This window comes from Dysidea avara, chromosome 3 (assembly GCF_963678975.1).
Source record: "Dysidea avara chromosome 3, odDysAvar1.4, whole genome shotgun sequence".
Lineage (NCBI taxonomy): Eukaryota > Metazoa > Porifera > Demospongiae > Dictyoceratida > Dysideidae > Dysidea > Dysidea avara.
Genome location: NC_089274.1, coordinates 15443904 through 15471198, shown reverse-complemented (window position 1 = coordinate 15471198; position 27295 = coordinate 15443904). Strand labels below are relative to the sequence as shown.

At 37.4% G+C, this 27295-nt stretch overlaps 4 protein-coding genes across 5 annotated transcripts; 3 read left to right on the top strand and 1 right to left on the bottom strand.

Annotated features, from left to right (window-relative positions):
• Window positions 1-582: 582 nt before the first annotated feature.
• On the bottom strand, window positions 583-8192 carry LOC136249574 (sialin-like). The gene is made up of 10 exons (XM_066041625.1): window positions 7838-8192; window positions 4591-4619; window positions 4345-4544; window positions 4201-4288; window positions 4065-4151; window positions 3866-4011; window positions 3675-3821; window positions 3481-3613; window positions 3195-3433; window positions 583-881 (listed from the first exon to the last, which is right to left on the bottom strand). The coding sequence occupies exons 1-10, from the start codon at window positions 8110-8112 to the stop codon at window positions 663-665; spliced, it is 1563 nt and encodes a 520-aa protein (XP_065897697.1). The 5' UTR covers window positions 8113-8192; the 3' UTR covers window positions 583-662.
• LOC136249578 (translation initiation factor eIF2B subunit delta-like) lies at window positions 8193-11960 on the top strand. Its single transcript, XM_066041633.1, has 12 exons — window positions 8193-8576; window positions 8624-8690; window positions 10143-10228; window positions 10422-10513; window positions 10566-10686; window positions 10742-10818; window positions 10865-10967; window positions 11015-11142; window positions 11190-11278; window positions 11332-11417; window positions 11474-11654; window positions 11707-11960. The coding sequence occupies exons 1-12, from the start codon at window positions 8268-8270 to the stop codon at window positions 11904-11906; spliced, it is 1539 nt and encodes a 512-aa protein (XP_065897705.1). The 5' UTR covers window positions 8193-8267; the 3' UTR covers window positions 11907-11960.
• A 301-nt stretch (window positions 11961-12261) lies between these two features.
• On the top strand, window positions 12262-13424 carry LOC136249571 (sperm microtubule associated protein 2-like). The gene is made up of 4 exons (XM_066041624.1): window positions 12262-12426; window positions 12477-12555; window positions 12637-12698; window positions 12752-13424. Exons 1-4 carry the CDS (start codon window positions 12417-12419, stop codon window positions 13372-13374), a joined length of 774 nt encoding a protein of 257 aa, XP_065897696.1. The 5' UTR covers window positions 12262-12416; the 3' UTR covers window positions 13375-13424.
• A 298-nt stretch (window positions 13425-13722) lies between these two features.
• Window positions 13723-27271, top strand: LOC136249570 (uncharacterized). Of its 2 annotated transcripts, none has more exons than XM_066041623.1 (19): window positions 13723-13830; window positions 21044-22354; window positions 22406-22619; window positions 22677-22853; window positions 23405-23565; window positions 23829-23901; window positions 23953-24066; window positions 24116-24253; window positions 24305-24451; window positions 24656-24809; window positions 25037-25144; window positions 25197-25285; window positions 25344-25397; window positions 25450-25592; window positions 25644-25788; window positions 25852-26004; window positions 26497-26637; window positions 26694-26923; window positions 26974-27271. In XM_066041623.1, exons 2-19 carry the CDS (start codon window positions 21045-21047, stop codon window positions 27176-27178), a joined length of 3756 nt encoding a protein of 1251 aa, XP_065897695.1. In that variant the 5' UTR covers window positions 13723-13830; window position 21044; the 3' UTR covers window positions 27179-27271. The 2 variants fall into 2 exon arrangements, with proteins under 2 accessions (XP_065897695.1, XP_065897694.1); XM_066041622.1 differs by having other exon boundaries at window positions 13724-13830; window positions 26685-26923.
• Window positions 27272-27295: the final 24 nt, after the last annotated feature.

The following is a 27295-nucleotide window of genomic DNA, read 5'->3' as shown; positions in this document are numbered from 1 at the left end:
CAGACCCAGCACATGGTGGCTTGCTGAAATTGATGATTTTGACTCATTTACAGCAAGCTTGCAAACATTTTTATAGACCCATTAATCAATGGATACATACTAGCATGCTGCTGTAAATTTCTTTTTTTTTTCCAGCTAAGCTTCCTGCCCAGTAGCTAACAATAAAATTATAAGGCACAAAATTAATGTGATCAGGCTTGCAAAAACAGGGCATGTGGGCACAAACTACACCCTAGGTGTCACACTACAGATCATATTTCAGCACTGGAACACAATATTTGCAATCTGTAACTTGCATCATAAAGCCAATGCAATGCTTACTAAGGGCTAAACATTTCATTACCATAGCATAATAGTATTAAAAGTTATGAGTCAAGGAAGTTTGAAAAAATAGTAGGCAAAAATTATGTTCATACATGCCCTGTTTTTGCAGGCCCAGTCACAAATATGTTATAATAACTATTGAATGTACTTCAACTGTCAAGCAAAGACTATACACCACATGCATATAAATGTTTGTCAAAATTATAATTTAAATATATATATATATTATATAAAAACTTCATAAATTACATATATATATATATATATTATATAAAAACTTCATAAATTACATTATTATCTCTATAGCTACTGGCTTTATAATAGAGACAAGCAAAAAATTATGTCTCTTCAAAGCTTTTTGTGTTGTCATCTAACTGATCAGTGTCAATATATCCTTCTGCCCATGGTTGTTTCTTGCCTGAACCTAACAAGTTGTATGCCATAGCTCCAAAGACATAAACTTCAGCTGCAATAATAAACACAAGTCTCCATTCTTGTTGATAAGTATCAACAGTCAAAGGGTCATTACACTCACTGCCACAAGCTCCAACAGCAGGCTGTATGTAGGGTATTAATTAATAATTATACCATGGCAGCGAGGGATTTGTCTGATATATATCCCCAAGCCCGAGGGTCACACAGGCCCTTGGGCTTGGGGATCGGTAGTATATTTAAGAAGGGATCGCCTTGAAAATGTTGCGCACCGCCCAAAATTCCACCTTTAAAAATCATCCTAGAGACATTTTACATGACAATAATCACCTTTACGGAATAGTATTAGTCCATTATAATATATAAAACAGCACTAAATATAACAAAACACTTTAGGATACAGAATTTTTTAAAAATCGCTAAAACTTGAATTTTAGTCTCACTGCCTCACTCATTGACCACAATCACAAGGCTAGAGGCCAAATGAAGCAGCGCACAGCTACCATTTTATGCCACAATAACAAATTCACCAGTGGGATGTGCCTTTTGGGGTTCCGATGAGTGTAGGCCCTCTGCGCCTTGTCTTTTCTTTTGTCTTCAATCAGGCTGCTTGTCTTCTTCATCCAACAAAACCATATTGAGGCATTAATTTTCTGTATCAGCACTTTCTTCCAGCAACACAATATATAGACACCACAGACTTATTTCAGAGCTGGATTTCAGAAGCGCTTCAGTCCTGGTGCTACTATAAGACTAGATACTGTATAGGCTAAATATTTCGAGGGGGGAAATTTTTGCTGATTTCGCAGTTTTGGGGGTTACAAATTTTAGCCTTGAAATATTTAGACCTCCATAATCATCTAATATATTTTGGGAGTGTAATCTGCAAAAAAAATTTTTTAGTAACATTGATCAACCTCGAAATATTTGCCCCTCTAAATATTTAGGCTATACAGTATGTACAAGTTCGCGATTGGGATCCTGTTCACAATAGGTTCGCCACCACGCCCATCAATTAAAGATCTAGGTGGACTAATAGTGATGGAGTATGGAGACCACACCTCTTATTGGTCTAGCTAGCTGCACACCTCTTGGCTGACTCGAGATATACTCTAATACAACAGTTCTAATACAACAGTCATGTATGATAGTCTAATAGGACAGTCACACGTTACATTGTAGCTAGCTATGCTACACAACAAAAAACCAAACAAACTAGTATATTAAAAGTTGTAAATTTAAAAATGAAGTAAGGATCTACGTATGCAACAAAAAGTAGTAAAACAAGAGATGAATGATGGCATTACAGCATACAGTGGTAAAGTTCGTACTTGGGCACATTAGCTTAACAATTATTTTACTCAATGTTAAAGTAGGGACTTTCCCACTGAGCTATGCTGTAATACCATCATTCACCTCTTGTTTCACTACTTTTGGTGCATAGATCCCTACTTCATTTTTAAAATTAAAAAATACTAGTAAGTAATATATACCACTCAGGTGAGCTCACCAAATAGGTGAAGGAAGACAAACCTGCTACTGTCACATTACTTTTATACAGAGGTTTGCAAACATTGATTATGGGTTTAAATTGTGTGCACAAAAGAAATGATTGTGGGTTTTGCTGGCTGTAGTGATGCATTTTAAACCGAATAACCACTTTGTGGATGCCTAAAGTGACCTAAGGTGCTAAAATAAATACTTGGCGTATAGGTTGAGAAAGTCTGAGCCATCTTGTCATGTGGTTGAAACGTGCTGTGTAGAAAAATGATCCCCACATTGTGAAAACAATTATTTAGTGATGCCTAGTAACTGAACTATGCAATGCTGACTCACTGAATTATTTTTCCTTCAAAGCAATGCCTAGCCCTAACACCTAACTTAACCAACATATTAAACGCAAACCCACAATGCAAACTTTAAGCAGCTCTATATAATAATCACAGGGAACTGATGCTTTGTAACTGCCTCAGCATCAAAGGCAGTTGTGGTCAGAGCTATATCATAATATTTCCCTACCACAGGGCAATATCATGATATCGCCCTGTGGTCAGGGCAATACATGAAATATAGCCTTGTGGTTTCCTTTGATGAGGTGTCAAAGTAGTATATTAAGGCATATAAGTGATTTAGGTTTTCAGTTCCTAGTTATTCACCACAATTGTTTACCGTAGTTAAGCAATTGCTCAAATTCAACAGAAATCTCAAATGTACAATTACATATGTAGAAGTACTATGCAAAGTGCCATGCACCAGTTAATTCCCTTCTGATACTTGTAAAATTGTGACCAGTAAAATGAGCTTGAATTAATTGATCAGAAAGATTGTATGGATTTAGTTTGGCAAGTACTTGTTTACAGTTATTATGTACATTCTATTAGAGTAGCTTATCAATGTGTATGAATACTCCGCCATGCAAACATTACTGCTCAACATACCTCTTTAGCTATTTGTTTAGCCACTATTGGGCCAAGGAAGCCAGGTATAGTTCCTATCATGTTTGCAAACCCAAGTATTACACCAGCATACTTCGGAGCAACATCTAGATTATTTACTGGAAACCCTGACACAGTAAATCCAATAGAGCCAACAGATAAGGACAAAAATACGACAGCCCATAATGTGTTAGTTCCATAATAACTGCACAATAGTAGAAACAGAGCTGGTAAACATAGACCTGTAGAACAGTCAGATATACAATAGCTAAAAGCATTATAGTCTTACCAAGTGTATTGTTAACTTTTCTGATTACTGTGGTAGATACTAGCCTGCGTTGTCTCAAAATATCTGTCACTTGTCCCCATCCTAATGCTACAATAAACTCACACAGGTAGGGTATGGCAGAGTAGAAACCATTCTAAATAGTGACGACATTCACAACTGTGACAGTACAAAATATGCAATCAGAAAATGCTAACCTTTTTGATGTCCAGACAAAGTGTTTGTTTTAGGAAAGTGGGGAGACATGTCAGCAAAGTGTAGAAACCCCAATTGCTGCAGAAATTAGCTATAGCTATTGCAATAACTGCTGGTGATGTAAGAATGTACTTCCAAGGAGGTGGTCTCTATTAATTAATATACAAGTAGGCATTATGTTTGCATGAATAACCTTTGGAGTGGCTTTTCGAGTCAGTATCTCAGCTTGAATTGTTGACTCTATGTATTCTATTTCCTTAGGAGAAATGCGTGGGTGTTCAGCAGGTGTGTTGGACACCAGAAATAACCAAGCAATAAACCATGCAATTCCAGCAAACCCTACAAAAATATTGAAAATAATTATACTGATGTCATATAAGGTAAGCACCTACCAAAACAATAAAACACCCATGGCCATCCCATAGTTTCACACAGTACTCCAGACAATGGGAAAGCAATTACGTTACCAATGTAAGGACCTACAAAATGCAAAACTATCAACACAAGCTGTAATAGAAAAGAAAATACCTGACAAGGCTATAGATGTTAACATGCTTCTTTCTAGTGGTGGCGACCACACTCCAAACATTGCAATCATGGATGGAAATGTAACCCCCTGGACAGTAGAAATTTATATTAATAGAATTCAAACAAGTAAATATTGTAAATCACCTCAAAAAACCCGATTACAACTCTACAGGCAACCAATGCCCAGAGATTGAGGTACGCCATTTGTGGTGTGATTAGGGTAAGTAATGATGTCACCAGTACACCAATACCAAACACATATTTTCCGCCAAATCTGGTAGCCAACCATCCTCCAGGAATTTGTGTAATCAGGTAACCAAAAAAGAAACTTGATAAAACCCAGCCTGTCAAAAAAACTGTAACTATAGCACCTATTCTATATCATCATACCTTGTTCAGAGCTTGACCAGTCAAAACTCCTATAAAAAGAACTAACATAATAATTGTGCATTGAAGAAATACTCAATGAAAATTTGTTTATTCTTGTTATACAAAGAAAGCCAATGGATGGATAGTTCTTCTTCATACATTAGTGTATAGGAAGCATGTAAGGAATACATATACCATACCATCAAAAAACTCTCACTGAAAATACTTGCAGAAACATTAAAATTTTTATCAAACTTGCACTGTAGTCTACAGTGTTAGAGGGTTCATGTGTAGTAGAGATTAGGGATGCTACAATAGTTGTAGTCGACATATCGTGACATAAAATCCCACTCTGCTACTAACTAGCTACTTCCTTTAGTTGCTACCTTCAAGACGGAATTGACATGTGAGAAGAAAACAGATAAGGCTAACTCTGACCATAACCTAATTTGTGATTTACCTGTTAGCTAAGCATAATGATATCTTTCACCATTGGTACATGAAAGTAAATGGTGGGCACCATTACTTCAAAGTCACCTAATGTCATGGCCCATTTATGTTGTGACATAGAAATAGCACACAAAGTTGGCTAATTCAATGTACAAAATTGAGTATTGAGACCAAAAAACTCCATGTATTATGCTCTTGAAAGTATTGGAAATCCACCAAGGGGAAACACATTTTACTATAGATTTTTCTAGAGCAACTTATGTTGTGACATATGATAAAGCATGATATAAATGTCTGTGACATATGAAAAAAAATTCTATATCGTGACATCCCCAGTAGAGATGCAACAATATATCAGCTTATCTGGTATGTTGAGGCCATATCAACATAAAATCACGTTGTGTCGATATAAAATATCATGATACATGATATTAAGGTGTAGCTACAGACGTTAGAAATGCACTACATTTTAATGGCTAGCATTCTCATAATGAAATTATTGTATGTTGTAGTTGCAAAAATTTTACACCTACAAGATTAGTGTTCTGGAAAGAGAAAGGGTCTCTCTTTGCAAAAAGTAATAAAGTGATCCTCATGTGATACGTATATTTCCATATCATGTTTCAAACACCCAAAATTACAGTACCTCTAATGTGTAGAGCTGTGTGCATGCAGTGTATAACTACACGTCACTTAATTGTATGGTTTCTTTATCTAGTTGATCATCGCATTTATTTCTAACTATGTGCATAACACTATAAATTGTTCTTATTGACATTAGGCTGTATTGATGGAAACAAATGCCTATATAGCCTATAAACGGAGTATAATTATGAGTTCATTTTTCAAAGTTGTCTACAATAGCCATTATACCCATATGTGAGATAGGCTAGATATCGTAGATAAACTGTGTGTTGGGACAAACATTGTTAGCTGCAGCAGGTACAATGCATGTGGCCATTTTAAAACGTAAATAGTATCATTTCCTATGGACAGTGTGAAGCTAAGCTGATGATCCATGTATTGGGTTGGCAGGTACATCAATTGTACTTTGAGCTGAATTCAGGCAGGGACACTACATTGACTATAATTGTGCTAAATTAGATAGACGATCTTTAATTACTGAATATGTGAGACCGAAGATTGACCAAAGAGGATAACTTAACAATCTTTGTTATACAACACCCCTGACTTCTGTGTATGGTATCAGTTCACACAACTGCATCATTCACATGATAATAATCTGTGTCATTCAATACTGTGACTTACTAGTTTACACAACTGCATTATACAATATGAAATTTTCAACAAATGAGGCATCATTGTCAATTAATTTTATGCCAAACATATGAATCTGAAACAATTAGAAAGTCTAGTTGACTATAGGACACATGGTAATGTGTTAATTGTGTAGCCAAGAAAGCTGGTGCATTAACCATGTGGAACTGATAGGAAGAAAGACACACAATTTTCATGCATATGTAAGTGTTCCCTTCTCAATGATTTTTACACAATGAATTTCTCACCCCACATAACAAATTTGAGCAAAACAGCTTTGTGCATTCATGAAATATGAGCCATCAAAGGCCAGCTTAATTTCTCATTTCAGGAGCCTAGATTTTTCTCCTTTTTGCACATTTAACAAAAAAACAAAAACATTATAACATGCAAATGAGTTATTCAATCACCTTGAAAATTGGCATGACAGTTTTTTTGTCATGCCTATAGGGTAAACTGCACTCGTAGGAATAGCTTAAAAATTGGGTCTGTTAACCATCATACTGTAGCTCAAACCTTTTGTTGTTACAAGAAATCACAGTGAGAGCTACAGATCTAGTGTTACAAAGATAAACCAACGTGGTATAAAATTGCGGAGTTGAAATGCTCTAGAACGGTCATCAAAAAGTAAAGAATAGTTCAAGTTCACCACTGAAATTGACTGAACCACAGCTGCTCATGCAGTTCAACTTTATAAATGCAAGTTCTAGTTTAAATCTACTAAATCATAAAAGTTAGATCAAACAATGGAAAATCTGTATAGAACATACTGTTTACCTATGTGTGTGCTGTATTGGAAGTCCTCAAAAAATGTGTATGTACATTATTAATAAATGATCAAATTTTGTAAACAATTTTAGTGCTAATTTAAGCCGTTGATATTTAACTGGTCACTGTAAGGCCACATAAACTTAATTATTAGTTTCTCATCCCTGCCCGCATGGCCATTTTTCTAACCTCATCAAGGATTTTTTATATCACTGGTGGCTGAGTGCAGCTATGCAGCACCTTCTAAAATTAGTACCTTGTTAGAGCAGTCTAAGAAAAATGCATTCTGTGTCATGTTAGCTAGCTAATTCAGCTATCTACGTTGAGCTGAATCCTCAAAAACATTTAATAGCTCATGGATGCAATTACACACGATCTTGAAATTTGGCTCATTTGTAGTACTGCTTGACCCGCTAAAAATATTTCAAAATCTTTTTGTTCAAATGTTTGACATAATATTTATGGCCAATCAAAATTTTCACAATACATTTCCTATGGGGAAGACATATAAGTACAGTGTCCATTACGGCCCTTTCCCGAACTTGTAATGGAGCCAAACCAAACTTGTAATGGAGCCAACCATCATTCCTGAGCTTCCCAACTATATGGCTCCGAACTTGTAATGGAGCCAACCATCATTCCTGAGCTTCCCAACTATATGGCTCCGAACTTGTAATGGAGCCATATAGTTGGGAAGCTCAGGAATGATGGTTGTAATAAGGTTCCTCCTCGGGTTCCTCACATGACAATGTGGTTTATAGTATGGTCTAACCTTTGGTGGTGATGTGGATGCTCAGCAGTCATCTGTACAATGGCTACACTCAGGTTAACTCGAAGTGCGTACACGTTACACAATCCCAAGAAAAGCATGAACGCGAGCACATATCGTGCTCTGATACACGGTAGACAGTCAATGAACCAGCACGAAGGCATCCAACGCGAATTTGGCTTTTGCTGCAGCTTAGTAGCTTTCGCGCGAGGTAGGGCGTTAAGTGGAGATTCCACTGAGCCATTTAATAGTTTTTGCGTTTCTGAATCTTCATCCATACTTGGTACTATAAACTGCCCTGCGAGCTGCCCTGCGAATGCGATTGAAAACCTCAACCACTAATTATTGCAGGCTAAGCGCATGCATTATTTTAAATAACTAGTCTAGCGCTTCAAGTCAGAACGAAATTTACGATTGTGGGATACGACTAAAAATGAGCACTACCAGGTCACCGGTTAAATCATCTAGGCCAGGGTCAGTTAGTGATGCTCAACACCAAACAAAGGCGTCTAGTTCACAACGAGACCCAAAAGAACCATCCAAGGCAGCTAGAAGACTTCCTTCGCTATCATCAGATAAAGACGACTCGAAGAAGTCAACTACTTCCGGAAAGCCACCATCAAAACAACAACATGCAAGGATCAGAACCATAAGCGAGAGCAGTGATAAGCTTGGTTCGGAGGATGGTGAAACACAGAAAAAAAGTAAAGCTGAATTGAAAGCAGAAAGGAGGGCCTTACAAGTAATTAACAGTTGTATTTTTGTGACGATTAGTCATGTGTTTAACAGGAAGCACAAAGAGCTTCAAAGGCACAAAAGCAAGCTGACGGTCAGAAAGGAAGGCCTGCAAGTGATAGTAAGAAAATATATACTTTGGTTTCTTGTATCATGCATCAGGGAAAACTCATCAAATGGCAAAAATAATTTGGCCATAATAGTGGCATTTTTTGTTGTGAAGTTTTGTCGTGTATTAATTGTTGACAACCAAAATTTTGTGTGTGTGTTGATACTACATGTTCAGTGCCTCTTGTGCCATATAAAAGTTAGTAGATGACAAATTATATAGGTAGCTGACCATGTAGATCCTCAATATTAATAACTACTTTTAGACAATGATATGTTATTTGATGTGTGGGGGTCTCTTCTTTACAAAGACTTAAATGACTGGTTTTTTGTTTGTTTGTTTTGTTTTTTCACTCATGGATGTCAACACTAGTTATGCACACCAATAATTGTAATTTTGTATGTGCATGTTGTAAGCTATAATAAATAAATAAATAAATAAACCTACTAGTGTCTTATTGATAAGACAACTGCCTATTAATTTCTTTGTGAGCGTATGCCATAGTATGCATTGCTCTGTAGACCTAGGTAGACAGCCATGCCATGCACATTGGCTCTTCATATTCACTACCTTTTTCACTTGTTTGTAAAGCCTCAATACATATTGCCAAGAGTAAATAATGGATATTGCTATATGCAGTGCTAGTACCGTATAGCCTAAATATTTTGAGGGGCAAATATTTCGAGGTTGAGCAATGTTGTTAAAAATAAAAATTTTGCGGATTTGCAAACACTCCCAAAATGTATTAGACTACTAAATATTTCAAGGCTAAAATTTTCACTGATAACACCCAAAACTGTGAAATCAGCGAAAATCTCCCCCTCGAAATATTTAGGCTATACAGTAATTTAGGAATTGTAATACAATACAAGTTTTTGTAATTGCGTATATTCCATGGTTTATCTAATGTACATAATTATTATCGTGATAATAATGGTTATCATGATTAATATTCTCATGATATACCATGCTGCACTTTTTTCAGTATCACCCAACCCTAGTATAGTCTCACATGTGTGTATTGAGTGGGGGGAAAGGTGTGGTGCCACTCTTATAACTGTTTACTTCTGAGCCATCTCCAAACCCTGGGGATCTCAGATTGGCTGCAAAGGAGGTACAATTGATGTCAGTAAGTGGACAATGGCTTTGATATGTTTTTCTGAGCAAAGCAGATGATGAAAGAGTGGCAAACTGTGGGAGCTAGCTTTGTTCAAGTTTAATACGTCACCACCACACCTGGTGTTACAATGTCTAGTAATGTCTGCCTTGATTGGGTATTTTGTATAAACTAAATGTATAACTATTTAATAACCCTACCATGTGCTAGTAACCTCAGATATTTAAGGAAACATTGTGTAAAATTTTATAAGTATCTTTATTGAGAGTGTTTTCTTTGTGCAATCATCTAACGACTAAAGGGCATTAAAATCTTCTTGTTTACATGTCTCTTACTCTTTGTTACAGAGGGGCAACAACGTGTGGCTACTAACGTGTTGGCTGATGATAAGAAAGTTCAAGCTAAAATAGCTAAGAAATTAGCTAAACAACAGGTGCTTTATTGTTAATATGTAGTTACTAGGTGTAGCAACTATTGAAATACCTTTACTAGTTTTTTTTTTGTCTATTGAAATGTAGGCAGTGCAATTTCTTATAAGTGATTTCTGTTTTTAATAGGGTTTTGCACTGCCACATGTTGTACATTCTCATCTTCAAACATTAAACTTGTACATATTTTTTGAGCAGGTGCCACAAAGAATGGAGGCTTCAAAACAAGTAGAATTGTTTGCTCATCTCCATCAATACCTTCACGACACCTCCCTCACTCAATCCCTAAGGTACGTACTAATAGGCTTTGTATGCTGTATCACCATGTGATTCATATCACAGTTTTGGGTATGGTCAGGGCTGCCTCCATCCTGCGATTGTAAAGGTGGGATTGCAGTATGCCAGTGGAATCATTTGTGGCTCCAATGCAAGGTGTATTGCCATGCTTGCTGCCTTTAAGAAGGTTAGCTTACTACTACTCTCAGTAGTAAGGTCTTCATTCATTCACTTCCTGTTAGGTATTTCAAGATTATACCACTCCGCCAGAAAAGGAGTTGTGCAGAGACCTTGAAGCCACAATCAAACCTTACATTAGGTATTTAGCTCAGTTTTATAATTTTGTTCTATTATCTATCATGCAGTTACTTGGATCAGTGCAGGCCACTCTCAGTTAGTATGGGTAATGCCATAAAATATTTGAAAATAAAGATAACAAGTATCTCACCTGGAACACCTGAAGAAGAGGTAAGGCCTCTGTTAAATTTCTAGTTTTGTTTTTATCTTTTATCCAGGCTAAAAAAACTCTCTGTGATGCATTGGAAAAGTTTTTGAAGGAGAAGATTATCCTTGCTGGTCAAGCAATCGCTTCTACATGTTGTGACATCATCAAGCAAAATGACGTCATTCTAGTTTACGCCTAGTAGGTTGATGTGTTGGATGTGGCAGTAGTTCATTTGCAGTGTGTAGTTCTTCAGTTGTACTAAGGAGCCTTATAATTGCACATAAGAACATACAGTTTAGAGTGATTGTAGTAGACTCCAGACCAAAAATGGAAGGCTAGTTGTCATCAGTTTCAAAGGCTTCAATTAATAGCATACATATTTCACAGGACGTAATTTTTTGAATTCTCTAGTGCAAAATGGCATTGAGTGTTCATATATTCTCATAAATGCTGTCACTTATATCATGAAAGAGGTAAGATGGGATTTGTTAATTATATAGAAATTATGTATGGTTGTGTCTGTGTCCAGGTATCAAAAGTGTTTTTGGGAAGCCATGCTTTATTGGCTAATGGTTATGTTATGTCTCGTGTGGGAACATCACTCATTGCATTAGTTGCCAAGATGTATAATGTCCCTGTATTGGTGTGCTGTGAAACATACAAATTTAGTGATCGAGTTCAAACGGACTCCTTTGTATTCAACGAACTAGGTAAGCTGTTTGGAGAATATACTTCACTGCAAAATGGTTTGACTGCATTTAGGTGATCCTTCTGATTTAGTTCCTTCATCAAAGGAGAATTTCCTGTCTGACTGGGGGAGCATAGAGTCACTAAACCTGCTCAACCTAGTCTATGATGTTACCTCACCCAACCTGATTGCCATGGTAGTGACTGAAGTGGGGAAAATCCCGTGCACTTCTGTACCAGTAGTACTTCGTATGAGTCGTGATGCTGCTTTATGATAGCTACTAAGATTTATGTATTTAACAAATTTTATTAATATCATCAGTAGACTACTCTTAGTGTCTGATCTTGCACTCAGCATTTCTAAAAGGGATTTTTTTTTTTTTTTTTTTGATAACCACATGTGCCCAGACCACTTTTTTGTGTGTGTGTGGGCGGAGAAAAAAGGGTCTGTTGGATCTCCAATACTTTTTTGGTGCAGCTGGATCTACAACTTTTGAGGAACGTTGATTAGTGGTGATGAATAGCAAAGGCCAAGGATGCAGCCTACCTTTTTTCTCTGCCCTCACACACACAAAAAAGGCCATCTGGGCACGAGACTATACACATGCCCTCTGAAAGAAATCACTTTACGCAGGACTGCGTATCACTTATAAACTGTTGTCGTCGAGGTTGCCACATTTAGACCAAGCGTCAGCCATTCAAGACGTTTTACTCTTTTACAGGCTCGCCAAACTGATTGATATCACGTGTAACAATTGTTGCTTAGCAGCGGTACACAAGCAACAATGGCTACCGGTAAGTTTACAAGAAGGTTTGTGACGTTGTTGATTTGATCGTTTTAACAGAGGTCACTGAAAAAGAGCCATCTCGAATCGATCTCCTTTCTACTCCCAAGACAGAAGTACCTGGATTTTACGAAGACAGGTTTGTTCCGCGTCAGCTTTGCACTGCTGCGCCGAATGCTGAATACGTAGAAAGTATATACATATCCTTGTATGTTTTTAGGCGATCTGTGTACTGGGACAATAATTTATCAAACAAGGACTATTCCACCACCACTAAATTAGGTATGACTACTCAGTAAACTCTGATCTTAAAACTGAGTAGTTTGGTTTTGTAGTGACCACGAGCAGAGTGGATGAACTGTCTACTCCTAAAAAGCTTCATCGAGACTACACCGGAGACAGACCTAGTCCACTGTGGGGAGTAATGGAAGCTGCAGCTACAGCTAGACCGTCAGAGCGAGTCAAAGCTCTTGCCGAACCAAAAAAGGCTCATCCTTTGTATCAACCATGCAAGCCAGTTATGACTGTATTATCAGATAATGCATTAAAGGCCCATCCAACAAATCGCCTTCAACAGCTGGCAGAACCAAAAACATTTCCTGAACTGCAGATAAAGCTAGACAGTGAATGGGACTGGAGTGAATGGAAAGGTAATCTGACTGCTGGTGCCATGCAAGCCAAAGCTAGTGAACGTGTAGAATTCTTAGCCAGACCTAAGACTACGCCTTCAACCTACCAACCTGCTAAAGGTGTACAGTGGCCAGTTAGTGCATCAGCAAAAGGCATTCAGGCATCAGAACGACTACAGAAACTTGCCCGTCCAAAAAATAAAGGCACTTGGGAGGATCATGATCCTGATACGTACAGGGTCTCTGTGGGTGCAAAGCATGCACATGCCTCACCACGAATCAGTGAACTAGCAACACCAATACCTAGAAAATGTTCAACCAAGAAATGAACTTTTGATATGTTCATAAAGATCATCAATAGTATATTTTTGATAGTGAATACAGAGTCAGTGCACTGTACTGATGATTTGAAATAGCTCTGTACACAAAATAAAACTAATAAAAATAAATATCAGCCGAGGGCATGATTGAAACCATCAGTATGAAGTAATAGATTACAGTCCCTAATCACAGCACTGAAAAAGTGATTTGTACATCTATCCATGCACTGATTTGCCATAGGCTTACATTTTATAAATCTGTAATGACCATAACTGGAGTTACAACATTCATGTGTACATATGCAAACAGCTAATGGTACAAAGCAAGCACAAGAAATAAATGCATGATATACGTGATTTACTAGAACGTGACACGGTGTGTGTGATTTACGGACTGTAGGATTCTCGCGATCGTGCTTTTTGTCAGGAGAAGCCACCAGCTCACCGACGACAATTCGACCTTAGGTGAGATTGTCACCTCAAGTATATATTGAGTACGAATGTAGCTATATATAAATGCAACGTATTTTGAAGTTATCACTTTGCGAACATTTGGCGAAAGTCGAGGGGGGGTAGCTTAGGCGGGACTTGCCCTTATATAGTGTCAACCGTGATGACGGCATGGAACTTAGCTACTGCATTAAAGCTATTAGAGTTTCGCAACCAATTGTACGGCTCCCACATACATATCTTGAGCTATGTACATGCACGCAACAGCTAGATACGGGTGCATTTTCACAAAGGAGGGTGCTAACGGCCATCTATATCATTATAGTACCCAGCGTGCCTCATCCAGGGGGTATGGGGGCATGCCCCCACAGATTTTTTTTTATTTAGTTTGGTAACGAATAGCATGTGCACTTCATGTTGAAAGAAAGTGATTATCATTCATCATCAATCTCTAGCAGTGGCAGTACTAAATCCATCATAGAGACACATATGTAAATGCAGTACTACTACTGAGTAATAGCTACAGTTGTCTAGGAAGTTTTGGCAAAAGGAAAATTTGACGTTTCATCAGCTTTATAAATGAAACGTTGATGAAAATGAAGAAATCGTAGATGTAAACATTTACTTTTAAAGGTGCTTATGGATTTTAACTGATTCATCAAATTTATTAACTTTTTTCTTTCGTCAAAATTTCCTGTCATATGGAGTTTTTTTCCTTATATTTAGTGTACAGTGGAACCTCAGTTATCCAAACCCCTTGGGACCAGGGGTGGTCCATAAGTCTGAAAAGAAAAGTTTAACCATGTATAAATGACCTTAAAATAGCATAAGAACATTTTAAAAATTTTAGTATTATCAACTACCCTAATAGAACAGTCACTACTCTAATAGAGCAGTCATTTCTGTAGTTCAGTTAGCCGAGAATCCGGATAAGTGGGGTCTGGATAACTGAGGTTCCACTGTATATTGAGGTTAAGAATGACCATCTGAGGGATGGATCCAAGGGAGGTGCACCATTACCAGGGTAGTAGGTAGCTAGCTATATATAAAGCAGGGGATCACACCCCATAGGTATTTTATATGTTTCAGGACTGAAATTTTTGATGTAGAGTAGTAATAAAAATTAAGCTTTCTAAGTGATGTGCATTGACCAGGAACTGCATGCTGGGAATAGTGACAGTCAATACATTGTTCAGTTCTGAGCCTAAAGTATTGCAATGACATCAAAGGACCGAGTGATTTAATTTGCAAAAAAAAAAGTACTAGTAGGCTACCATGTAGGTAAGTGTGCCCATGGGTTGGTGCAACAGATGTAAGTTTTTATACTCGGCAGTAAGTATGGAAGAAATAGTGCTGAGATTCTTAATACTGCTACATGCATGACCATTCTATAAGATTATTTGACTGACTGCTCTATTTAAGTATCTAATTTTGTGTAAATTTTTTATTGTATTTATTTTTTGGGGGTGTGATAACCGAGTGACCACTGATAACGATTGTAACATATTACGTGTACATGAATTATGGGTTACACTAATCATATACATATAATCATATTAATACATAGTTACTACTTCTACATCCCCCACAAGTTTGGGAAAATATGAAAAAGCTTAATTACTAACTGTTCCAATAAGGGTCTTCTATAAGTCTGTTTGTGGGCTTCCTTCGTCTGTTTGATCTTCTTGGCTGGATTGGTGAAATGGTGCCCATTGGTTGGTGTGCTTTGTCACTTGGCCACTGCTGTGGCATGGAGTAGTGGTTCATCTATTGTCCATGTTGACTGGCTGTGCTGGTAGATGTACCCATCGCCATAAGAATCTACAGTTTCTTGTGAGGACTTCCCGGACTCTGTCTTAACAATATATTGGCGATGTTACCCCATTCTGATCACTACACCATATGTATGCCAGAGCCTGGTTCTTGGATCCTGTAAAACTACCTGGGAGCCTACATGAATCTCTGGTAATGAATGTGCCTGTCTGTTGTAATAGCATTCCGCTGCTCTTTGGATGTGTTCTGCCTTCTCTGTTGCTCTGTCTAAGTTGGTTTGCCATTGTGGGTCAAATGACTTGGGATGGGCCGGGAGTGTGTCTTGGACTGGACACCCGAAGAGCTTCTGAGCTGGAGATAACCCGTCTCGTGATGATGGCGTGTTGCGGTACTGTAACAATGCCGTACAGAGCTTATCCCCATCCAAGTATCTGCCATTCCAGGCAGTATGTATAATCTTCTTCATCGACTTTACCATCGCTTCTGCTTTGCCATTACTATGTGGATAATGTGGTGATGACACCTGGTGTTTGAAGCCCCATTGCACAGCAAAATCTTGAAACTTCTTGGATGTAAATTGTGGGCCTCTATCTGACCACAACAAATCCAGTACTACTGTTCTCACCAGTCTGTGTAACAGTCCACTACAACCACATAACACTGGCCACCATAATAGCAAAAGTCTGGCAATCTCTGCAAAAGGGCGAGATGGACGTGGCTTGCTGACAATCGACTCCTTAGCGTGGGACAGTAAGTGAGTTTGACACTGTACACAGCGTGATACCATGATTTCGATATCATTGTCTATTCCCGGCCAGTACACTGTAAGGTGTACCCTCTGCTTAGTCCATGATGCTCCTTGATGCGACTCATGTAGTTGCTGTAGTACATCCTTACGCATTTGGGATGGTATGAGAAGTCGGCAGCCATATACTATAAGGTCCTCCTCTACTGTGAGATTGTGCCGGACCTGCCAATATCACTTGCATGCTTCTGGTAGTTCTCCTCTGTGTGCAGGGAAACCATCCAAGATTGTGGCTTTCAACAGTGTATACTCTTCATCATGGCTAGCTTGTCTTTGCAACTCTGTCAAGCGTAGGTTATCTGCTGCTGTGGTCTGCTGCATTCTGATTTCTGCAATCGGTGGGGCTGGAATATGGTCCTCTCCAAATTCTGCAAGTGAGTCTTCTGGTATGGGCTCCTCGACTGGGTGCTGTGAAAGTGCATCAAGGGCCATGTGTGTACTGCCTTTGCACCAGATTGCTGTAAAGTTATATGCCATCAGCTGGGCACGGAGGCGCTGTAACCTTGGATTCTCAAATCTCATCCGGGTGATGGCTATTCAGTATGAGGATTAGAGGGTTGTGACCTGTGACAACCTGAAAATGCTGCATGTCCCCCAGGAACACATGACACTTAGTTACTGCCCATGCAATTGCCAGCAATTCTAGTTCAATGACAGCATATCGTGACTCAGCAGACGTCAAGAAATGAAAGCCTGCTTGGACCAAGTTCCAGTGGCCAGCATCGGAGAGTTGCTGTAGGACAAACCCAAGTCCTTGTTTACTGGCATCAGTGCAGAGACACGTCTCCTTAGCTTGGAAACTATGTCTGTGCTGGATGATAGCTGGTTGGCCAAGCCAAAGAATGATCTCAGGTCACTGCAGTCTGTTGGTGTTGGAAAATTAGACATGGCATTAGTGATTGAAGAATCTACACGATAACCCTCTGAAGATAGTTGGCACCATGCAAAAGTTATTTGGGTTTGGACAAATGAGCACTTGTCTCTGTTGAGTGAAATTTGTCATTCCTGGTGTTGCTGCAAAAAGTGGTGGACATGTGCCATGTGACTTCCCCTATCTTTGTCATATATCACCACATCATCAACTACCCGACGAAACCCTGTTAGTCCTTCAAAAGCCTCCACCATCCTGCGATTATAGTGTTCCGCGATGGATGTGATAACCAAAGTGACAACTGATAATGATTGTAACATATCACGTGTACATGAATTATGTGTTACACTAATCATATACATATAATCATATTAATACATATAATCATATTAATACATATAATCATATTAATACATAGTTACTACTTCTACATGGGGGGGGGGGGGGGGGGGGGGGCATAGCCTCCTGTGTGCCTTCTGGATCCACCACTGCACCTCTGATTTTTAAGTCTTTACTTTGGAAAATGGTCTTAATTAAATTTAGAGTTACAAGAAGCATAAATAGGTTATGTCACTCTAATATCAAGACACATGGTAGTGTGTCATGTGGCCAAGAAAATTGGTGTGCCACACTGTGAGTATATTAACAGGAAGAAAGAAAACAGCTTTTTCAGGTGTGCATAGCTCCATGGTCCCTTCTCCAAAGCATACCATGTTTGTATTATAGCTGTCCACCAGTTAGGATAGGCCACACAGCAAATTTGATTAAATTTGCAACAGCTACTTGCGAGATATGGGCTTTCAAAGCGCTTTGATTTATTTTCTTCATTTTTTTCTTATGCCGGGCTTCAATTTCTTTTCACACGTGCAAATATTGCTGTAAAACATCAACGTGTAATTCAACTGCCTCAATCTTTGGCACAAATGAAGAGCGTATAAAGGTGAATTCACGTACCAAGTTTGCTGTGAACCTGGTGAATATCCAAGGAGTTATGAACATTTAGCCATGTAAAAAATATCAAACTTTTGTTGCGGCTACAGGGTAAACCAAGTAGTATGAGAATAACTTGAAAATTGGTGTGTACATAGGCTGATCACTGTTGCAGTTCTTTTTGATAGTTTGAATAGCAGTAGAGTTATAGCCACAAAGTATAAAGGAAAAACCAAACAAGTGTAAAGTGAGGGATCAAGATACTCTAATGGAGCAGTCACTGCAGGTGCAAAAAACATGTCAAAAAAACAGCTTACCAGAGTTTGAACCAAACCTACCTAACACCTGCATCCTTAACCACTGAAACACTGCTATCTTGGCTGATCACCTCGCGTAATTTCTGCTTTATGAATGAGAATTCTGCCTATAAATAAACGTTTGTAATTTTATAGATCTGCCAATAGAAGTACTGGATTGTTCTAGAACATTCTATGTATGTTCTATTAGAAGTCCTCAAAAAGTGTACACTCTATTACAGTATTACAATAATAATACCAAATATTGAAGTAAATCATGCTATACAATACATTAATAGTAAGTCTGTCTTCAATAAACATCATTGTGTCTGTATAGTGTGAGTAAAAACAAACCCAAAAGTCAGCCATAGGCTGGTTTTAGGGTCTTATAAAGTACAAAAAGAAGTGAAATCCACACAAAAACAGCCAAGCTGTGAAAGAATGATGTGGCCTTAAAAATCCTGGGTGAAAAAAGTTGTGAAATCAAAGGTGGCGGCCAAGAAATGGCTGCAATGCTAATAAATTTTAATAATGGCTGTGTGCATTTTTAAAATTTATATCATTGCAGCCATCATCACCCATTTTTCTAATTATGACATCACACTATGACAATTTTCATCATTGCGGATATCGTCCATTAGACTATCTCGATTTTTCATGCAGAACGTGATAAAGTTGCAGTTGCTCAATTTTTAGCAAAGCAAATCCTGTACCTTTTATGTTAGAATATGATTTCCAGCATGTTTTACTAGCACAGCACATATTATGATGATTATGATGATGACGATTGGCACGAGTAGGTCTTAATAGTAGTGTACTAACCCGCCAAAATGTCGGTTTTGATTCGATGGAATACTAATGGTGTTGTATTGCATTTATTTGATTACTTTTGTAATACTTTAATAGAGCGCACATTCTTTTTTGAAAATTTCTAATAGAATACACATAGAATGTTCTAGATTTTCCATTGGTAGATCTGTGAAATTATGATTTTAGCTAGAACTTTCATTTATAAAGTAGAAATTATGAACAACCGTGATAACAGTGGCTCAGTGGTTAAGGATTTGGGCATTCATTACGGAGGTCCCTGGTTCAAATGCTGCTAAGTTTCTTTACAACATTTTCATGCACCTTTTTTTCCCGCAGTGACTAGAGTATTTCAACCCTGTGATTTACAGTTGTTTAGTTTTTGCCTTGTAACTCTGTAGTTGTCAATGCAATTTCTTTAAACCACAAAAGCTATGATGGTTAACCTATATGCATACCAATTTTTAAGTTGTTCACATAAGTGGTTTACCTTGTAGACGTGACCTTTTTTAATACAAATAACCATCCATAGCTCAATGACTATTGATCAGGTTTGCACCAAACTTGGTACATGATTGTGCCACAATACACTCTTAAAGTGTACCAATGCTCTAGAAAGTCAAGGTACGTATTTGCATTTTATAATGGTTTTTGTGAGGTGTGTGAAAAGAATAGCCTAAGCCCCCTAAACGAAAGGAAAAGAACCAAAAAAGTTAAGCTGAATTTTGAAGGCTAACGATCACATTAGGAAATCTTGGTATGTGGGGTGCTGAGGGTGGAGAACGTTTGCAGTATAAAAATGATTCCAATTCAAGAAGGAAGCACAGAGCTATGTATGTTTGAATATATATAATGTGAGGATGTTCCTGTTTCTCATGTATCACCTACTATAAACAATACTGGAGCTATAGATGTATACTATTGGCATTGTATACTTCAGCAGCAGTAAAGGTTGCTTGACTATGTACATAACATTGAAAAATATAGATGTTCAAGGCATTCTTGGGGGGAAGGGGTAGCTAGATTGTATAATTGACCCTAGCCATTATTGTTTCTGCATGTACTTTTCTTTTAACATCTTGTGACATCACAGTTGTAATGCCTCAGTATCAATGCCAGTAACTCATTATCAATACCAAGTACAGATCACCCAACTCCTTAAAGTGTATCCTTGCATGGTTGTCTGTACTTGAATTTAAAATGATTGTTCATGCTGAGAAAATTTGATGTAATAGTTTGAGTATAAGTGAATAGGTCCAAGCACATGTACTTGACATTTTGCTCTCAAGTCTATATTAAAACATTTGAGTTCAGATAACAGTCATGGCTAACAAAACATGCTGAGGGAAGGTCTGTTTACCTCGTAAAATGATTGGTATGATATACTGGCTAGTATCTACTTTACTAGTAAAAGCACTTTAATAGCTTCATGCATAGCTTAACAATTAAAGATATAGTAAGTGGTTTGGTGTGTAGTATGGAGTACACCAAACTCGTGATAAGCATATCTGATATATTGGAACCTGTTAATTAAATGAAGACATCTGCATATAATCTCTGGACATGTGGTAATGGTCCCAAAGTATCCTTTAGCATGTAAACTGACCTGGAAAATCAGGACACTTCGGTAATTAAGAAAGACACTTTTAATTGGTCTCAAGGTGTCCCAGCTTAATACACAGGCTCCACTGTATACTGGAACTTCTGTATGTTGAAAAACATCTAGTGTTGTACTTTTGTGCATAGGATGTGGTCCTCTTTGCCAACATTGACCATCCTGATTTTATTTGTGTCTTGTTTGTTTGATGGAACATCACCTCAGAAATGCAGTGAAGAAATTGCTGGTGTCTATGATTTAATGAAACAAATTGATTCTAATATTACAACCACTTTATACGTTGATGATAAAAATGGAACTGATATGGGAAATTGTTCAGATATTAATACACCTTGTAAAACTATATGGTATGCATTACAAATGAATAAGTCAAACAATAATAATAGAAGCTTTAATAATTTAAAAGTTATAATCAAACCAGGTTTCTATACTTTAAGGGAAGAATATTTTTATTATTCAACTAACGTTGTATTGGAAGGTTCTAGTGACACAACGATTACATGTGGAAAGAATATTTCTATTGGTGGATCTTGTTTATATGAAAATTTTGCATTCTATTATTCTACTAATATTGTGATCAGAAATTTTACATTTCTTGGCTGTGGTCCTGATCCATCTTCCCATTACATATTTGGAAGTTCTAATATTATTTTGGATAGCAATGTGTATATTAATAATACTGCACCTGCTGTAATTGCTTATTTTACTGATTCTATATATGTCATCAACTCCAACTTTTCTTATAATATTATTGGAAGTGCTTCATCATACGAGTGCCTGGATAGTTCTGAAAGACTTTTCTTCCGTGACAATGTTACTTCTGCTGGTGGTGTATCTGTGTTTAGTCATAACCACACACAAAAGGTTATAGTATTAAACAGCCACTTTGATAACAACCATGCAAGGAACAATACTCAAATTAATTCTGTCCCTCCACAGCTTAAACGATTTGGTCATGGAGGTGGCCTGTCTCTCCGATTGGTCAATTCCAGTGGAGGATTTATTTGTGTAGTGAATTCTTCATTTAGTGACAATAAAGCCGAGGTTGGAGGTGGAGCAATTAGTATTACATTAGTTGAATCTGATAATAATAACGTAATGTTTTCAGGAGTCACATTTGAAAATAACCTTTGTTTCTATGATAAGTGTATTGGAGGTGCTATCTCTATTGACTTATTTGATCGTGTGCAACAGAATAGATTTAGATTTAGCTATTGTGATTTTATAAACAATCATGCTGCTTACGGATCTGGTGGAGCTATCAGTGTTGCATCAGCAGATAAGGGCTTCAGTGATGATGGTTCTGATGAGTACAAACTTCTTGAATTATTGTGTTGTAACTTTTCAAACAATGTAGCACTCTTTGAAGGAACAGCAGTTGGATTATTTTCTCTTGGTCACGTCAATGATGCAGGCTTTAGAACACTTATAGAGAATTGGTAAGACATAACACATGTCAAGTTGAAATTCACTGTTTTTATTTTATACAGCACATTTCTAGACAACACTTCAGATAAACGAGACATACCTGCAGTCACTGCTTACAGAGTACTGATAGAAGTTGATGGATATAATGCATTTAATAGGAACATTGGTGGAGGTGTTACCTTATTAAACTCCAGAATTGATGTTAAAGGTCACATCGACTTCTACAACAACACCGCAGTGTTTGGTGGAGGAATATCTTTATCTGGAAGATGCTTGGTAATATTGGTAATAAGTATAATATGAAGTTATGAATTGGCGTAATTTTTGTTTTAGATATTGCTTTACAAGGATTCAGTGTTACATTTTGAAGGGAACTATGTTACTGGATCTGGTGCTGGAATCTATCTGGTACATCCTACAGTCAGTTATGTACTACCAATTCTGAATAGAGGGTGCTTTATTCAGTATCATTCAGGAGAAGCTGTTGACGATGTTCCTCCTAATCAATGGGTATGGTCACAGCAATAGTTATACGTATATGACCTGTAGAGTTTGAGTGTTTGGTCCTTTTGTTTTTACATGAGGGTTGCTGATTAGCCAAATCTGCCAGTTCATATTGTTGTCACATATAATAGTGTATAGGGCTTTTATAATGCAAAAAAATAAGTGATGTATATTACCAAGTTATGCAGGGGCAGATCCAGACTTTTTAAAAGGGGTCCCACTCTGGAATTGCAACTTCAGCCTAGCTGTAAGTTGAAGACCAAAAAAACAAAAAAAGGTCATCACCTGCTGACAATAGCTGCCCCTCACCATAGATACCCTCACCAACTATATTTCCTTATTTATAACTCCACATGTAGCCTACTACACTGCTCCTCTTAAGAATACTGTGACTGCTCTATTAGAGTATCTCGAGTAAGAGAAATTCTTTCAAAAGGGGGATTCCATGGAACCCTTAGAACCCCCCTGGATCCACCCCTGTTATGGGGTACACTGCACTCTAATAATGAAGCACGAATGTTATGGCATGTGAAACATGTGTACTTGCTCTATGACAGGAGACTAGGGTGGAATTTATCAATAATCGTGCTGATTCTGGTGGATCTGCTGTCTTTGCTACTGATCTGGGCCGCTGTGATTGGCTTGGAGATGTCGAGTCTGATTCTACTACTTTCATTTTTAATCCAAAAAACACAACCAATAGTCCATTTAATTTGACGTATGTTGCATTTACTACAGTATGTTGTGAATACGTAGATCAAGTCTGTAACACAGACATGAAACCAATTGATGTTAGTAGCGTTTAACTGGCTTATATTTATTCCGATGCTAAGTAGCTTTGGCAGTAGTTGGATGCTTTTGTTGGCCCGTCCACCACTTAGGTGTTAAGCATATACAGAGTTCTGTGATGATGCTTATAGGTAGTAGGAAGAACCAATTCTGTAGCAACTGTCTTTGATTTTGAAAACTGTCTCTTTGCAGAAGTGATCTTCCTGACACCATGCAATGTCCATTTCTGGGGACTGATCCTTCAAACATTACTGCTACTTCTCAAGTATGTATTCTACTTTGACAATGCCAAGAATCATGGTACACTATACTGTAGCAAAAGGATGACTCTAGCTATGGAGAAAAGATAGTGTTTCATTTAGCAACTAGAGATGATGTTGGAAACTTCCGACAAGCGGTGTTTACTGTACAAGGTCCTGGTAATATTAGAGTAAGTGAAATTACATGTGATCTTGTCTTATTGTAATATGAATTGTTAGGACCTGGGAGCATTATCAAGAGAAAATTCAACTATTGCAGAACAAATTCCTAATATGGAAACATTAGAAAGTGACTTAGTGAAAATAGATAATAATACTACAAATGTCTCTTTTGAATTTGATCTACTTAACTCACAAGTATCTATGTAGAATGATATAATTTGTAAAATATTTAGTGCAATTTTATAGGGTGAAAGGGCAACAGTTGACGTTAAAGTGCTTGGCTCTTGTCATCCTGGATATCAACTTAATAAAAACACACAGAAATGTGAATGTGATATTAGTGATAAGGATGTTGTACGCTGTGATGGATTGGGCAGATATGTGTACATCAGGGTAAGCAGTGTACAAATAATAGCTTACAGATTACACGTGGGCATGCAATTACATATACGTACCATTGGGTTCATGCAGCATTACTGGTCTTTATATGTAAATTAGTGTGTTTTCAATCCATCGAATAAATTTTTGGGTGAATGTTTGCCGCCCTGTTATTGACAATACCTGCTTACAATTAATTTAATGCGTATACATTTTCAGGATGGGATATGGGCAGATGATAATGATGACCAATTATTTCCACTATTTACTTTGCCGATTTTCTTAAATTGTACAAGAGATGGTGGGAGTGATCTACCAGGTTGTTTATATAAGTATGACTCTCCAAATGAACAGTGTAGTAATGGGAGAGAAGGTAGTTAAGTTGTGTGTATAGGAGTGCATTTATGTAGTGTACATGCACACGCATGCATACGCAAGCGTACAGAGGAAACAATCTACCCAGCTGTATTGTTAGGGATCTGCATGATACACCAAGTAGATTCCCAATTGTCTTTGTCTCACACAGCACTCATGCACAACTTGATACGCTATAAGAATCTTATAACTCAAGATTCAATAAACTATTTGTTTTATCAATAGGTGATTTGTGTAGCAGGTGTAAACAAGGATATGGAGTTACTCTTGACCTACGATATTGTGATGACAACTTATGTGGAGTTGCTGGAGTGATCATCTTCTCCCTTGCATGTATATTATTTCATTATATATTATTTTATGCAGTTGAATTTTCACCCATCAGGTTTATTCTTTATCCTGTTTTCATCACTTGCTCTATTCTTTAATTTTACACTTCCAAATGAATTACGAGGATTTCTATTCTTTGCTCAAGTAAGGTCTACAGTGGTATGGACACCAATAATCATTTTATTTGCATTTATGTATGTAGGTAATTGGCTTGATTTATAGAAATCGTCCATACCTAGCACAAACATCTGGTTTTGTGAGTTCACAAGGTATAGCTATTCCACAGTGATGATCCTTTCTTTATACAGGTTTATGTGTTGGCTAACTTACTTGGTTTCAGTCTTCCCATTCCATCATGTTTTTTGAAAAACATGAGTGCCCTCAATGTAGCGCTACTTAGCTTGGTACCTCCATTACTTGTCACTATAACCATCTTATTGTATGTGTTCAGGTACAGTGAGTTGTATCTATTGCAGTGTATGTAGTCTAGCTTGTCTTACAGTGCCAGGTTCGTATTTGTGAAGCAACTCAGTAACAGGACATCTATTCATGGGATAGTGTTGCTCAGCTTGTTTGTGTACAAGTATGTAGCAGACACAACTCTCATCTTGATCAGCTGTCGTAAAATCCACCATAAAAATAAATTAGTAAGCTTTCACCACAACTATCTGTATTCCACATACAATATATGCATGCTAATTTTTTTGTAGGTTTTTCAATATGATACTGATCAGAACTGTTTAGAATTCCCCATGGTATTGTTTGTTCTGCTAGCTATCCTCACTCTAGTATTTTTTGTGCTTGCAATTCCGTTTGTGATTTTGGTGTCTTCTAAGAAGCAGCATTCTCTTAGGATATTGAAGGTATGTATGTACATTGCAGTACAAGAGCCAACACAAAAGCGAAACTTCTATCATACTGACTGTTGCTACATAAGCAATTGGTACAATAGATGGAAGCTTGTATAAGTGTAGTGAAGATGAGCTCCTTTTCATATTATATATGCCATGTAGCACAGGAAAGTATAGCTATAGCAGGAGAAAATGTTGATTTGTCAATTCAGCCAAACTATAATATACCTTACATTCTTTCATCTGATGCAGTTATATTCGCTAAAAACATAATGTGCTTACCTTCTGCACTATGTTGGGTAAATGGTAGTAGCAAAGGTAATGAATCTGTACATGTATAGGCAAGCTAGAAATGTCATTAGTAGGGTGTAGCTATTGGTTATTGGGGGTCACAAGCTGGTTGGTTTGACCGAGGTTTACATGTAACAAACTACTATTGAAATGTACTTCTCAATATTAGCCATAGTGTGCATCATTTTTATGAGTGAATGTTTACAAATATAGCAAATTAGCTACTTTCGTGATGCCCTTACCATTGGGATTAAAGGAGATTGCTACTGGTTTAGTGCTTGGGATATATTTAGACGACTTCCCTTTATTGTCACAGTCTTCATGGCCACCCAGTTACCATCATCTTTAATACTGGTAAGGAATTACATTTTCTGTAAATAGAAATAGTGTTTATTTTGCAGTTGATCCAGTCGGTTTTTATTCTGGTTGTCTTCACCGTTCACTGTGTATCTAAACCATATGAGAAGGAGTATATAAATGTTATTGAGATGATAATTCTTGGGCTTTTGTTTCTCACCACAATTGCTATATTAGATGCAGACGATATCTACATTGGAAGAGGTGTTGGCATAGTGCTGTTGTGTATCCCATTTCTGTATGCTTTGATCTTTATCAGTATTCGTCCATCTAAGTGGATGTGGTAAGTTCAGAAACATTTAATACCCCAAAGTATTCTCATCTTTCTGACAGGGATAAATGTTGTAAAAAGCATTATCAAGTTGTGAAAAGGAAGATGGAATCAAGACAGCACAATATTAATAGTCAGCATGGAGATCTAAACTTGGAATTTGTATTGGTAAAAAAACCTAAAGTTGATGAACCATTAGATGTTGTTGATACATCCGCCACTCACTGTACTTTTTTGAGAGAACCATTATTGAATGATGTCAGCTAGCTGCAAGGAAGAAGATATTTAGCTACATTAATGTCTGTACTGTCGTAATTTTTTTGTTGCTTACTAAAGGTGACCTGTGTGCATTTTTAATATTTAATACATTTATTATAATGTACA